This window comes from Danio rerio, chromosome 10 (genome assembly GCF_052040795.2).
Source record: "Danio rerio strain M-AB ecotype USA chromosome 10, GRCz13ab, whole genome shotgun sequence".
NCBI classification, from domain to species: Eukaryota; Metazoa; Chordata; class Actinopteri; order Cypriniformes; family Danionidae; genus Danio; species Danio rerio.
In genome coordinates, this window is record NC_141030.1 from 20457501 (window position 1) to 20474242 (window position 16742).

General features: G+C 33.5%; 1 protein-coding gene across 35 annotated transcripts in view; it reads left to right on the plus strand.

Annotated features, from left to right (window-relative positions):
• Nucleotides 1-16742, plus strand: part of unc13bb (unc-13 homolog Bb (C. elegans)) — a 150867-nt gene that overhangs the window by 2089 nt on the left and 132036 nt on the right. For 34 of the 35 annotated variants that reach the window (XM_087270339.1, XM_087270338.1, XM_087270345.1 and 31 more), the window contains exon 2: nucleotides 13121-13150. In XM_087270339.1, coding sequence (XP_087126465.1) covers nucleotides 13121-13150 — 30 coding nt within the window. Of the gene's footprint in view, nucleotides 1-13120; nucleotides 13169-16742 lie in introns of all 35 variants that reach the window. The other variant, XM_087270364.1, reaches the window with a different exon arrangement.

A 16742-nucleotide genomic window follows, 5' to 3' on the forward strand; every position in this document is an offset into this window, starting at 1 on the left:
AATCCATGTTTTGAGAAAATGCACCAAAATAAGGTATCCATACCTCATTGCCATGTACTAAAGCCATCAGATTTGATTTTTATTTGTTGCCTTTTTACCCACTCATAGGCTGCATAACATGGGTTTGTTGAGTCGACTGTTCCATCATACAAGTGTGGCAAAATAAGAGGGAAGGGAAAATCCAAACACAATAGCCAAAAGGACTATTTGAACACACCGTAATACCAGGTGGTAATGTATCTTACTTAAAATGCATGTAAATATCAGCTGGATACAGAGGAATGTTGCAGTTATGATTGAATGGATTAATGGATTAAAAAATAATTTATTGTCAGGGATGTCAGTTTAAAAAACATTTTTTTTGTTTGATATTTTGTCTGATTCTCATGGTTTGGGGCTCACCCTACACATATTGTGACCCATTAGATCTGAAAATAATTCATAAAATATTCATGATGATATTGCATTATTGCACATTATTTATTTATAATTTTAATATATTATATTTTAAAACAAACATCTTTTAAACAAAAAATCCAATTGCTGTTCAAATATACTTTACTTATATTTATATTTTAGTTTTCTTTCATAATTTTTTTTTTCACATATTTTTCTTTCCCATCTTGTTCACATAAAACATCTGTAAGCTTTTATTTTGGCAGGCAAGTATACATCCATGATTTTACACAGTGTTACATTTATATGAAATGCAGCTTGATATACGGTGAATTTATTTGACATAGGGCCCTTTCATACACCCGTTGTAATAAGTCGCAAGATGTGTCTCACTGATGTGTTGCTATTTTCAGCCCAATGCTACCTTAATTTTTCCATGTTCCACCAGGTTTTTTTAAATAGCAAATCCATTTGTGCCACTTTTTGGACTCGTATGTGGACTCATATTTTTTTTGTTTATTTATGACAACTTTCTTTTGTATAATGTTATTTTTATTAGTAGTATAATTTATTATATGCATATTTATTTTTGTTTTATTAAAACAAGCTTAGATATGTTCACCTGTCTGGATTTCAACCATTTGGGGCATATAGGACATTTTGGATATAGCTCTGTTTTTTTACCACACTTCGTTATTATTGCTCATTTATTCATTTGCTGGTTTAAAAAAAGTTTTGAAACAAATCTTTGCGCTAAACAAACTAAATTCATTATTTAGGCTAATGGATGTCTGTGCGTACAACCCTGTTTCCTTATTCACAAAAAGAGAGAAATAGAAAGTGAAAGTAAAGGCCAAATTCTTTATCCTTGTGCTGCAGATGCTCTGTTTAACATTTTTTTTGTTTGTAAAGCGTTCAGTTTTTACACTTACAAAGTCCTCCATGTAAATAGCAAATGCGCCATGGCGCAATGCAACTGACTCTTAAAGGGAATGGGAGATGAGACTCTGACTAAAACGCAACTTTGTAAACTTGTCTTCTATGAATCACAGTGACCATGAGGTTTTTAAAGGAGTGGTGTTGCATTTGGTTTGATTTAACAACAGCAGACTTTCCTTGCTTGCCGACAGGAAACCATGCAGGCCTTTTACTACCCCCATCACCTCCTTTCCTCAGGAACCTTTGTTAATCTAGAGTGGCATAAGTGAAGTTATTCAAGTAAAACAGAGAGTCAGTAGAGACAAGCAGATTTGCACATATACAGTAACACTTGCAGACAAAAACATGTTGAGGATCTCCAGACAAGTCAATTATTCAGAGAGAGTCAAAGTAAATGCTTGTGCAGGAACCAAACTACTATCAAATTTGAGTGCGTCTCACAAGAGATTGTTTTTCTTTTTTGGTTTATAATTTAAATGTTCTAAGCCTTTTTTATACCAATTTACAGTGTCCTCAAATGTCCCTTTTACTCACACAAAAAGTGTTTGCAGTTAAAGTTTGAATTCGTTGGAGGAAAACCGGTTGTAGAAATCTGCATGGTTTCAATTGTGCTGTAGTTTCCTCATTGTTCTTCTTTGTTAGTATAACTGGAACTAGATGATTTCAGGATTTGGATTTACATGAACAGCATTTAGGACACCTTAAAATAAAATGTTACCACAAGTAAAAAAAAAAAAAAAAAAAGAATAAAGATAGAAAAGTGTGTTACTAGTTGAAGGTCACAAGTTGACAAAAAGATCTGTTTATCCTAAAAAAAAAAAACATATCGTCATCTTATAATTATAAGGTTCTTTTTGACATTTTTGTCAAAATTGAGTTATACATATTCTTATTAAATGACAACTTATTCACATTATCGTATATTTTTATAAGATGTTTACATTTTAAACTTTTTTTTTAAACGGATGTTACACACATACTCTTTTCTATGATGCAAAGACTTTGAAGCTCAATATCTCAAAATTATTCAGAACACAGATACAACTTTATAATTCGAAGGTGACAATATATTGACATACATTATACAAATAGGAACTGTATAGAAGAAAATTTTGGCAGTTTTAAAACCTTGACCTTTCCAAACCACAGTATACCTTGAAACCGGTTGTCATCCCATGCCTATGTGGAAGTCCTAGTTAATGCATCTAGCTCTATAGATATCTGGGTTTGTCTTGGCAAAGCTTATTTAAAGGTGGTGATCCTACATTTAGCAAGAAAAGACTGTCTGCCATGCTGAGATGACAGAAGGTAGAGGTAGAGTAAAATGTCATCAGCAAAGCAGTGATAGAAATGGTTTCTGAATAATAGATAGAGACAATAGTTGGTCTGACCACAGAGCCCTGAGACACACCAATAGATGTTGCGATTTGGACTTTTTACCCATCCAAGATGCACTGGAGGATTTACCTGAGAGAGGTAACGTGGGTTTAAAGTGTCACAGGTTCAGCAAGATGAGAACTGAAGGTTTAGGAGCTGCTTTTTCCAGTCTTTGAGCTCAACAACTGATGGCAAGGCATTACGGTACAATGGAGAGCTGCTGTCATTACATTTAAGATGTTTAAGGCAAAAGTTGTGTTTTATTAATTGAAAATTGTTGTAATTTTGATCAGATAATTCTTAATCAAAATAACATTTTATTTATTTACCTTTTATTCTTTTCAGGATTTTCAAATAAACAACCAAGACAATCAGACAAGCAAACAAACCCCAAGTGCTTCCAATTAAATAAAATGTACAAATGTATCTATTTAAACAAAAAAAAAAAAAAAAAAACATAAACCAGAACTGTCTTAAAATAAAAATTCAACAGTTTAAGATACAACTAAAACAAACTAAAATACATCTAGGATCACAGTGCAGCAATGAAATAGCTAAAATGAATAAATGTTTTTAATTTGCATTCTTTACTACTCTTTACCAAACTGGTTTTCCCATTTGTTAGCAAGACATTAAATTAATAATAATAGTTATTTAATTTACTGTATGACAAAATACAGTACAGTCACATATTGTTTTATGAAGTTTATTAAGTAGTTCCGGTGGTTTGAAAGACCCACCCCCACTGACAAAGGTCCAGAATTTGCCTCATGCATGAGATCACTTGTCCTATTTTGACTGCTGACATCTTCATTTGTGGAAATAACCCATTAAAGGCTTTAAGACCATGCAGAATCTGACGTAAGTGAAGTCAACTTTCACTATTGACCTATGTGTTATTGTTAAATACAAAAATCATTTTACAAGTAACTTTTTTTCTAAATCTTGGACCTTATTCTTGAAAGAAAAAATTATCAATAAAAAGATGCAAAGTACCAAAAGCGGCCCATAGTAAAGTTAACTTTAATAATAATTAGGCTTTTGTTGTTATCTATGAATTTTCAAGCTCACTTTTTTACAAGAGAGGCTAGAAAAAAATAGTGAAACTCTACATTATTATTATTATTATTATTAGTATTATGTTTTAATTGTTTATTATTCAAATGGCCAATTTCTGACTGAGGAAAGTTGAATGTGTCTGCCAGTTTTTTTGCCCAATAAATGACAATAGACTTTTCTTTTTTTTTGAATTATATGATTTTTTTGTTTTCACATTTCTTTAATCTAAATCTTTAGAACATATTTCTGGTACATTAAAAATTGTAGTTTTGATGATCACCAAGCTAGTTCAGCTAAAATAGTGCTTAAAATGTCATTAAATGTAGTATTTAAACCTCATAATTACATTCAAAATGGGATAAATAACTGCAAAAAAGTCAACAATTTGAGAAAAAAGAACCACCCCTTCACCAGGCTGCCTACAGGCCTGTTTTTTAAGTTTAATTTAATGCAGTCACCAAAAATTGACTTTTTGTCTTTGCGCCATGCATTTCTCTTTGTTTAATTTTGAACTGCACAAATAAAGTGCAGCCTGTGCTTAATTTGGAGAACATCTTGAAAGCTCATACAAACACCGTTCCCAGTTATTAGGGAGCAGTGAACATAAGCTTCTTTCTTCCCTTCCTAGTGCAGGTTTGGTTGCATGAACGGAGCACAGTTTGTTGCACATCTTCCTCTGTAATGTATTATCTGTATTTAGACTAACCTAAGAAGCGTTCTGGCCTTTCTGACTCACCGTCTGCCTCTTTCATCAGGGTTTTGTTTCCTTATTTATTGCTCTTCAGACAAAAGGTGCATCTCCATGGTGATGTCATTACACACACAAATGAGCCGTTTTGATGTGAATACATTATACAAACACACACTCTATGCTCATATGGGGTCAGATGGACGTGCGTTTTGTTACTGTTACCACTTTGGCCCTGTCTCTATAGACCTGTATGTTGGGCTTTGAAAAATAATTTAATTGCTGCACGTTTGCTGACATTTATCAGATCGTCTTTATTATAGTCATATGGGCTGCTGTTCTCCTGTGGTCACTATGTTTAATTAAAAAGATAAAGGAGTTATTGAACAGGCGGCTTTGTATTCGTGTGTGTTGATGGATTGTATTTATGAAGCATTGCATGGAGGGCCGAGTTTTACATCTCTAATGCTATCACTTGCTGCTTACTCATTGTGACCCCTGATGTAGGAGGTATCTCATAATGCAAGTGTGCTTAAAACATTTATGGAAAAGCAGAGAATACATTTGGATATAGTTGTTCTGCTGTTTTGCAGAATTAATTACATTAGGCACAGAAGAAATCACGTGATTATTGGCCAAATATCAAATCTCTTTATATGTATTGGTTTTATTTATTTTGCTCTACTTTTGTGCTTGTAGCTTTGCTGGCTTAGGCATGTCATCCATATATAAAGATGGCTCTAAATTTGATAGTAGTTGAAGGCAAATCCCTGTCTTAATAAGATGCAAATGTTACTAGTTGTGCAAAATTAGAAAATCTCATTAAACTTTTTTTTTTCCACTTGGAATGTTCAAGATAAAATAAATAAATTCCCTGCAAACAATTGTTGTATATCAGAAAAAAAATTATTTGTGTCTAATGTTTTAAATGGGAAATTGTACCATATTTAATTTGATAACGATTAATTTGATTGATTATACAACGAAGAATATGCAGTAATGTTTTACATTTGATTGTACATTTACTATATACCTGAATACAAATTGATTTCTCTGGAAAACAATAAAATGCTGTTTATTTAATTTATATTTTTTATTTATTGAATTTATCTATGCTTGTAGATTGTTTATTATATTTTATACACTCCTGTAAAGAATTATCCCAATCTATCTAAAAGTATAAATTCTTTCTAATTAATTATTCAACTCATCTAAAATTGTATTCATTGTAATTGTAAATGTAAAATTGTATTCATATCACAATATGTATTGCAAAAAAAAAAGTCCAATATCATGCAGCCCTAATTTTATACCTAATTTTTTGAATATATGAACATTTTTATGCATTTATGAATGTATTATATCATCTTTGTGTCAAATTACAAAAACGAATTATCGTGTATGCAAGGTGTTTCTAATGCAGCATCTATGGGGCTGAAAGTAAATTTGATGTTGTTCTTTCCTCTGGCTGCCGGCATCAGTCTCGCACAGTTATTTTCCTTTTTTTAAAAGTCTTGATAACACCATTGTGGAGTTTTTTCTTTTATTATTTCAGCAAATAGGATTGTAAAAAAATTATTTGTTGTACTCTATGATTTACTTCGCTCTAAGTTTACGACACCTTCTGCTACTGAGAAACCCAGAAATGTGAAAAGGCACTATAGAGCCATCTTTTATACATTTGTCCATCGGTTAGTAATTCAAGTCTTTTGTGAAAAGTAAAAGAAAAAATTCTTTCAAAATGCATTTTCCAAAAACTTCCAAAGAGGATCTATGATCTAGATATGCCAGTAATTATCAGATTTCTGAAGCAAATGACAGATTGACTGTATCGGAAAAGATGCATCGTAAATAGGTCATATCATATTCAATACAGTTTATATAATTTTTCACCCCAAAATTTTAAATCCGTTATTAATTACTCACCCTCATATTGTTCTAAACTCTAGACTGCTGTTTGTGTTCAGAACACAAATTTAGATAGTTTAGATTAAATCTGAGAGCTCCCTTATCCTCCATGGACAGCAACGGTCATTCATATGTGGTCATATTTCTGACTTGATTTGAAACTAATTCTTTGATTAAGAATGTAAAAATGTTAAATAAATATTACTGAAATATAGCATTTTTCAAACCTAATGAATACAGGTCATACATAAAATACTGCTAAATAAAATGCAAAATGTAAGCATTGTGCTTTCAAGATCGCAACTTTTGCACAACGCTGTAATTAATTTTTATGTCTGCATCTAAATAAAAAGGTATAATATTGCCCTACTTGCCCTAATATTGCCTTATAAATTATGAAAAAAATTACCGTAAACTATGTATTTTGTGACACCACAGTATGAACAATATAATGCATATGTAAAGCTTTTTATTTACGTTTAATTTAGTTTATACAAAATATACTATATTGTCATATTGCAAAGCCCTGTTGCAGTATATAGAGGCCTTGGGGGGGTTTTGAACAACATGATGATGAGTAATTAATAAAAGAATTAACTTTTTTAGTTGAACTGTCCCTTTAGGTAAGGTAAATGCACCAAGCTAAAAGCTTGTTTTAATTTAAATGTCAGAAGAAATGTCATTTTCAAAAGATTTGAATGTGACTGGTTTATTAGTAGTGCTCCAGAGGTATAGAGTGCGAGTGTGTCTGCCGGTGAGGAGTGCTGGACTGAGTGGGGGGGTTGTGAATGTAATCCTCTGGCCATCTGTTGCTCTGTCCGTTCAGTCATCCAGCTTCTGCAGGGTCGAAAGTGAATGATACACACCAGCAGTCACACTATGACGCATCGATTCCACTTTCTGCTTAATGCACAGCATTTCCTGCTTTACCTGGTGTTTTTTTAAAGAGCTCAAGAAGTTGCAGAGATAATCCCAGAATCACTTTTGTGGATTATATATCATTTAGCTATTTTTAGTAAGCTTTTATGCATAGAAAGCAACGTTATGCCATAAGGCTGCTTGAGCAGTATGATATACAAAAAATATGAACAGAGCAGATATGAAAATGAGCAGCATGTGTTTGGTGGCTGTCACAGAATCGACAGTAAATTAGGAAGAGTCTCAGAGCGACAACCACTTATTTTGTAACTAACACAAAACAATGGTTTGAAGGTGTTTACTGGCCAGAATTTTGGTTTTGTTTTTTTCTGGAAAAAAAGCTTTGGTAAGCTGTTGTCATGAAATAAACCCTAAATAACATTAGTTTCAACTTGATTGTGTTCAAAATAGCATGCATGTTTGTTCTTCAATTTTGCTTGACATAAATTAAAAGTAGTGCTGGGCTAAGATTAATATCATCCAAAATAAAAGTTTGTTTTGACATAAGATAATGTGTGTATTATGTTTATTATGTACAGTTGAAGTCAGAATTAATAGCCCCCCTTTTGAATTTTTTTCTTTTTTAAATATTTCCTAAATGATGTTTAACAAAGCAAGGGAATTTTTACAGTATGTCTGATATTTTTTCTTCTGGAGAGTCTTTATTTGTTTTATTTTGGCTAGAATAAAAGTGGTTTTAAATTTTTTTTTATAAACCATTTTAAGGACAAAATTATTAACCTCTTTATGCTACATTTTTTTGACTGTCTACAGAACGAACCATCGTTATACAATAACTTGCATAATTACAACCTGCCTAGTTAACCTAATTAATCTAGTTAAGCCTTTAAATGTGGGCAAACTCTTCAGCAGGATAGCGCTTATTCTCATACTTCAGCCTCCATATCAAAGTTCCTGAAAGCAAAGAAGGTCAAGTTGCTCCATGATTGGCTAGCCCAGTCACCAGGCATGCACATGATTGAGCATGAATGATAGAGGAGGCACTGAAGATGAATCCAAAGAATCTTGATTAACTTTGGTGCTGCGTCCCAGTCCGCATACAATCCGTACTAAATAGTATTTGAAAATATGATTAGTATGTCCCAAACCATAGTATGTTGAAAAGACTATGCCAGAGGTGCCCGGATGGTTTGCTATTTCCGGTAAAAAAATAAAGTGTGGAAGCGTCCATACTCTTACCCCTGATATTGCCCACAATACATTGCGCATTAGACAGGAATTTGATCAGAACTACAAACGCGTGAGAAAAGTGTAAATTAACTACAAACATGATGGACGCGAGAGACCAGCTGTCAAGTAGAGAGGCTTCGGTATAGATGTTTGAATGACTGTTAGTCAATATCTAGCCCACTGGAAAATATTTAAATCACACTATCTGTGTTATATTTGATCTGCAACAATATTACTGGACTTGTATAAAAACACGTTTGGATGTCTGAACGTCTGAATGCAGAATTATCAGAAGACCTGAGATTTCTCTGCATGAAAGACTTGTGAATGGGAGATTAACCTGCTGTTGCTTCTCCAATAAGGTAGGAAATTAAATACGACAGAAATGTGAATGGTGTGTGGATGATTGACAGTGGCATAACTAAGTAACACAACGATCTGTTAAAGAGGATGTAGTCTGTCCCATAGCTTGCATACTCTTCAATTGCACTCTCAAAAGTACAAAAATTTCCTTCACAAAAAAAGTACATACTTTTAGGGCGTAGTATAAGTATGCGAATTGGGACGCAGCATGGAAGACCTGCAAGAATGCTTTATTTGCCATTCCAGATGACTTTATAAATAAGTTATTTGAGTCATTTCAGGGATGTATGGATGCAGTCCTCCAGGCTCATGGCAATCATAATTATTTTAATAATAATATAATTATTTCTGTTAAATGGTAAGACTATTGTCCAAGTCGGAACTTTCTGACCTATTTAAATAATCAAGGCATGATCATATTTTATTTTTGTAAAATAAGCCTAATCTAGAGGTCTTTGCCATTCATTTAAGCCACTTCTGATACCATGTGATCAACTAGAAGTCAAGTTATTATTTGTTGTTCCTAAAACTTGGATAAGCAACAAGACTTTTTTCAGGTAGTGTAAACTTGAGGACGTCAGGCTTCTTAAATGCACTACAAATAAAGTTTCTGTGAAGCTCATTTACTCGCTCTATCACAGGAAGGCTTAAATCTAAACTGATAGCATCACTTTCCTTTATTGGCACCCACAGTAATAAGTGACAATGAGATTCCACTGACACAGTGACCCATACCCTAAGGCCTCAATAAAACTCTAGCAACGGTTTCCGCTCGGCTAGAAATGTGGAAAATGGTCACTCACTCAGATATCTCTGGTATCTCGCTTACTTCCAAAGAAAAACACCAGAGAGTGATTGTTCATCATGTTTCTTGCACTCATGTTTCTTAGTACTTTGTTATCCTCTGTTTTACTCTTAACATCACCATGTCTCACGAGATGTTTGTCCGCTACCTCCGATTTCCAGTGAGAGGTTACAGCAATATGCGTTCATAATCCACTGTGATGTCTTGCAGCCTGGCATCCAATCCCAACATCCATCTGGCATATTCATCTAGCACACAGGGCTCAAGCAGCTATCAGAAGTAATCTGCTCTAAATCACAGCGCAATCCCATAATAGTTATTGTATGGCTCTGTGGCCAAAGTCTTACACAGAAACAAGAGTATTGTTCAAAACGTCAGATTTGTTTTCCAAACAAAAAACGTGCAAGGATTCCGCAATCATTTTTTTTTCTGCTCTACAAACCTTTTTATGTGCTTATTTGTGTTATACGTTCTTTTTTTGCTTGTTTATTTTGTTTACTATTATTATTCTGTTATAGTTTATTTAAGTTTATAACTAAACCTTATTTTATTTTCTTTATTACGCAGCAAAAGTAATGGGTTTTAAAAAACATTTTCAAATGTCATTTTCATTTTAACAGTTGTTTCAAAGACAAATCAATACAGCCATATTGACAGCAAACTCCAGTACTCCACTACATGTATCTTTACGTTCATTCCTTTTTTTCCCTTCAGCTTAGTTCCTTTATTTATACCCCCAACTTATACAGCATTTGTTTTACACAGCTGATGCCCCTTTAGCTGCAACCCTATACTGGGAATCACTGTCACATACACTACGGCCACTAATTGAATTAATTCTGTGACATGTCATTTAGTCACATGTATTTGAACTGTGGAGGAAACCCACGCGAACGCTGGAAGAACATGCAAACTTCACACAGAAATGCTATCCAGGATTCGAGCCAGCAGTTGCTGTGTGGTGACCATAGACTGTAAAATACATGGACGTAGTATCCGTGACGTCACCCATACGTTTCTGAAGAGCGCAAAAGAAGCCACAAGTAGGCGTGGCCAACCGTCGCCATTTTGTTCACACGTCATCCCACTCACAGCGGGATACCAAACAAGGGCAAAGAGGCGGAGAGTGAGCGGAGCTACACACACCTGCTGGCATTTTGCTTAGACCTGGCTTAGACACACTTTACTTTGGGAAAACGCTAAATACTATCACATGTGACTCGTTTGTATTCTGGCCATGTGCTTGGCTGTACACTATATTAATAAAGTGTTTAGTCTTTTAAAAACACTGCTGTAATACATTGAGCCAAGTGTTGTTCTTATGATGTTTTCCTACAGGTGGAATACGCAAATTACTTCCAAACGCTTCAGATATAGTCTGTGTTAGTAAATGTAGGACTATTGATGAAATTTAGCATAACACTCTGACAACACTTCAGATGACTGTTCTACAATCCACATCTAATCAGTCTGTCAGATTCTGCAGTGCATTACAGCTCTAAAGAACATTATAAAAGATAAATGATCTTAAATAAAACAAATACATTTACAGAGATGGTGTATAAGTGTATAACATTACTCACATGGGAAACGGAGGCCACGTGAATGGTTTGTGAGCACAGTTAAGTGCACACAGCATCCCATATCATCTGATAATTGCAGGAAATAATCCCAAAAGGCAACTGACTGTGTAAAGCCACATAAAACAAATACGTTGATGAATATGCCGAAATCAGTGGCTAATTGTCAGCTGAGGTGAAGTGATGGCGACAGCGAGACCTAGCTGTCAATCAAGTGGCCGTGCCCTTATTTATGCAAACTTGATATAACCTAATATAAATAACCCCCTCACATTGGTCATCAAGGGTAATATTAGCTTTATGAAACAAAATCGTTTTTTGTACCAGGCTGTAAACACCTTTTTTCTGCTGTAAAGTTGGCCATTCTAACAGTGGGCTTAATTGAATTTTGCTCTATTATGGAGCCAGGACTAGCCGATTTTTTATGAATTGCAGTTTCAGTTACTTCCGTATTAGCCTCCCGAGGGAGAGCGGGAGGTTTCCGTTTGGTGGTGGCAGTACTTACCACTGAGCTACCGTGCCGCCTATTTCTATTTGTTTAGCTAGAAAGTATTCACATTTTAACATGGAATTGGATATATTTGAGCCATCCATCCAATCAGTAAAATATGTGAAAAAACTCCTTGTAGGTTAGTGCGAGATAACTTTTTCTTAAGCAAATTCTTAATACGTTTAAAATCTTTTAACGTTCTGGTCTGATTTATATAAAAAACTAAACTAAAATACAACAATAAACAATGATTGAATTATTTAAAATGGGGGATATTGTGATTATATATTTTCCCATATTAAACTCAGGACTACAGTTGTGCCATTAAAGGGGTTTCAGAAATGGTGGTTACCAAAATAAAGAATAACACTTTTTGGATTGACTTCGATTGAATTCTTAAAGCCATAGTTCACCTAAAAATTCTGCCATTTAAAGGGATAATTTACTCAGAAATAAAAATCCTGCCATCAATTACCCAGCTCCCACTTATTTCAAACCTTTTGAAATTTTTGAGTTTCTTTATTATGTTGAACGCAAAATAAGATATTTTGAAGAATGTTGTACTGGTAGTCATTGAATTTCATAGTATTTGTTTTTCCTACTTTTTTAAATATTGTATTTTGTTTTCAACAGAAAAAAAGTCTTAAAGATTTGGAACCACATGAGGGAGAGTAAATAGTGAGAAATTTTTGATGAACTATCCCTTTTGATAACTCTTGTCATTCCAGACTCACAATAGTTTTGTTCATGTTTATACAAATTAGGATATTTTTATGAAATACAAGAGCTCTTTGGTCCTCTATGGACAGCAAGGGTCCTGAAAGAAACCAGGCACACCATCAAAACAGAATATTTATCTTCAGTTGTGCACACAGAACCATAAATAACGATTTTATTAAACACTTTCTTCTCTTCACAATCATTATTTTTGTTATGTTGTGCACAGAAGTATTATTGTAACTTCAGAAAATTATGATTGAACCACTGATTGCATGGAGTTTCAGGACCCTTGATGTTGTCTTCATTTGTGTTCTAAAGATGAATATAGGTCTTAGAGGTTTGGTAGGATGTAAGGGTGAGTAATTAATGAAAGAAAAATATTTTTTGGGGTGAGCTATCTCTTTATACAGCAAGAAAACCAACTAAAGAAAGTACAAAAAGCATATCTTGTCCACCCTATGATTTTTCTTTATCTTTAAAACATGAATTAATATTTTTTTAGAAATGTCTCAGTCCTTCTGTAATTCATAGAAAGGTTAGCGTAACAAAAAAGGATTATGGTGAATCTTTTTTTTTTTTTTATAGTGTTTGAACTTTAACACATGCGTTGTACATTATGAAACCCATGCAATAATACTGCCATTATTCTTTCTTTCTAACCAATTTCTCTGTTGTTTTTCTTTCAGTTAAGAAAGCCAAACTGCAAGGGCCTCTGGGTAAGCAAATTCTTACATGTATTTTTGCTGTTCTAAATGCAATTCAAAACACAACATTTGCTTTTCCCCTGGCCATGAAAATCCTATGCAAATCTTTTAGGTGTTATCGTTATTTTATAATGTGACATTTTGTTGATTGGTTGGTTTGTTTTTACTTTAATTTGTTTTTACCTTAAAACAACATATTGTACACAAAAGTGGTTTAGAAGCCTGAAAACACAATTTGGAACAACACATTTTAAAGTTGACATTTTGTTTGCAACTGAAAGTGTTTGGATAGATAGATAGATAGATAGATAGATAGATAGATAGATAGATAGATTGATAGATTGATAGATAGATAGATAGATAGATAGATAGATAGATAGATAGATAGATAGATAGATAGATAGATAGATAGATAGATAGATAGATAGATTGATTGATTGATTGATATGTTTTTTTATGCACATGTGCATTATAATGACTTCAGTCTAAAGGCAGGAACAAGAATTGGCAACCAAAACACGAAAATTTAACTACAGGCCATTCGTGCACAAATGCTTAGCGTTTTTTTTTTTTACAAATAATTGGAGTAAATAATACTTTTTTTTTAAACATGTTTGCAGATGTATATTTATATTTTTGTTATTCCTACATAATCGTCTGCATGCAATACTTTTCACAAATTCATCATTTCACATTACAATTAATCTCCCTTATATCCTTGAAGAACACAAGCTCACTGTGAAGTCATGAAGGTTTGGCTTCATTTGATAATTGATTCTGTTCTTTCATCTTGTCTGAGTTCAGAGCTTGTGTGTCGTGAGCTCAGTGTGTAAGATCAGTGTAGGTTAAGCTCAAATCCCCACACTCCTCATCTGAAAATCCCCACACTGTTGGCCTTCACATGGATCCTGTAAGCCACAATACTGTGTCCCTAACGTGTGTTTATAGTGCTGCAGTATAGTTCTTGGATTGTAATGGTTGTCTTGAATTTTGTTAGTTTGGATGACTGTTGGCGAGTGTTCAAGGGAGGTGTTAAGCTCAAAATATGTATGTAAATCTAGTGTTTTCTGCCTTAGGCGATGATCTACCCCTCTTAAAGGGACAGTTCACCTAAAATGCAAATTCTGCTGTTCAAAACATCCATTACTTGTGTTTATTCTCTGGACAACTAAATGTATATTTTTATTTCTATTATGATAAAATGCCTTAAAGGGATAGTTCACCTAAAACTGATTTGCTTACTTACCCATAATTATTCCAAACCTATTTACGTTTCTTTCCTCTGTTGAACACAAAAGACGATATTTTGAAAAAAGCTGTAACCACTGAGTCCCTTAGTGTTTGTTTTTCATACAATAGAAGTCTGTTTTCAGGTTTTCAGCTTTCTTCAAAATATCTTCTTCTGTGTTCAGCAAAATAAATAAACCCATAAAGGTTTGGAACCACTTGAGGGTGAGTAAAACGCTGAGTAAATAAACATGTTTGGGTGATCTATCCCTTTAATATATTTGGCCATACATAGTACAATGAAGCACATCAGAGCAGGGATCAAAATTAGATTTAGATTTTTAATGTCTAATGATTACAAAAACCCCCCAATTATCGAGATGAAATTACCTTAGCATCAAATTTCTCTTTCTTTCTGGGAGTCTGCGTTTGTTCCTCTGCAAAGCCCAATTTCACGTGGAGTAAATTTGTGTATGTACGTTTTGCTGTGCTTCATTTATAGGTGTAAAAGATTTAGTAATGTTTTTAAAAACACAAAACAAAACTTGTGATATTCACAACATATAAAATCTTTTTGCTCATGCTTTTCTTTGCCTTTCTGCGTGCCTTAATCTCCTCCCTCGTCTGCGTCAGACAACAGACAGACTTAAAGGAAGATCTCACGTAGCGTTTGTGAGAAATACTTCAGTAAGAACTTGAGTTACATGAGTATTTGTTGTGGAGTTGCATCGATGAGTCACACACAATGTTGTTACAAAATTCACGCACGCACACACACAGATACACAGCACTGGCACACACACACACACACACATACACACACACACACACACACACACACACACACAGACAGACAGACAGACAGAGCACGCGTTTAACTTTGCACTCTTTTTGCATGCAAATGTGACTGTATACAGGTTAATCTGCACTGCTGTATGGATATGTTATGTTAATGTACAAAATAAAATTGATTTAATGTCCACAAACTGGGATTGAAGCATCTTCCTTTATAATTGTTCTCATCCGCGGCTGTGCTGATGAAGTAAAGCTAAAGTAAATCGCTGTACTTCATTACACACATGCACTGTTTTAAAACATTTTAAACGTGAAACTTACTCTTGATCACGTTTGATGATGATTGATGATCCTAGCAAACTGAACAGACCTTTTATTCCTGGTTGCTTTTGTGCACGTCCAGTCATGTTGATATGATTTTACATGCGACTACCGTGACATGTTAATACACAGCTGTCAATCAATTCAGTGGGTAGGGGGACCACACTCCTACGTCAAGTTGCGGTCGGTCTGAAAACCGCTCCAATTGGTCCTCTATTTTCATGTTGTTATTTTGAAAAAAAGGACTGGGTGTTTTTATATCACCTCAATATGACGGTCTATACACTATACTTGCACATATGTCTGTCCAAACAACTTGAAAGGTAGATTTTTCATCATAGGTGCCCTTTAAATAAATCAATCAAAAGTCTCATAGTCTTGTGGCTGTTTTATATAATCTTATAACCTTATAACCCTTTAAAAAAATCATGAAATAAGTACAATGATTACAATATTGACCAAAATTATCATGATTATGATTTTTCTTTCATAGTCTCCAGTCCTACATCAGAATAAGGCGGCACAATTATAAAAAATTTGATTTTTTTCAGAAAAATATAAAGATAGATGACTTAGTTTTTCTGTGATCTACTGTACAATATACAACCATACAAAGTGCTTGAATTGTTATTTCTTCCAGTTTAACATAAAAAAAACATCCAATATATATATATATCTATATATATATATATATATATATATATATATATATATATATATATATATATATATATATATATATAATATTTTTTTTTTTTTACCCGATTAAATAAAATATTTTTTTTACCCAATTAAAAATAAATAGAATTATATGTATTTTGGCTGTTCGTAGTAATTTTCCTTCAGCTTATTCCCTTATTTATCAGGGCTTGGAATGAAGCAGCAACTATTCTGGCATATGTTTAACACCGCAGATGCCCTTTCAGCCATAATCTAGTACTGGTAAACATTTTTTCTGAATTATCAGTGATAAAAATAAATCCCTATCCAAAAAACTTTTGACTCTCATCAGAAGTAAGAATTTTGAACCCGACTTCATCCAACATTAAGGCTTTTGTGCTAGAAATATATGCAAATAAGTTAATATTTTATTAAACATTAAATAAACCAATCCAGAAATCTTCTAATACCAAAAAAATATTTTTTTGTTTTTATAACAAAACAACTGAGGAACTATGGTGAAAACTATTATTTTAAAGCCCTCTTCACCTGCAGAGTCTTGCAGTTTTAAGAAATAAAAAAAGGCAATTTCCTCACCATT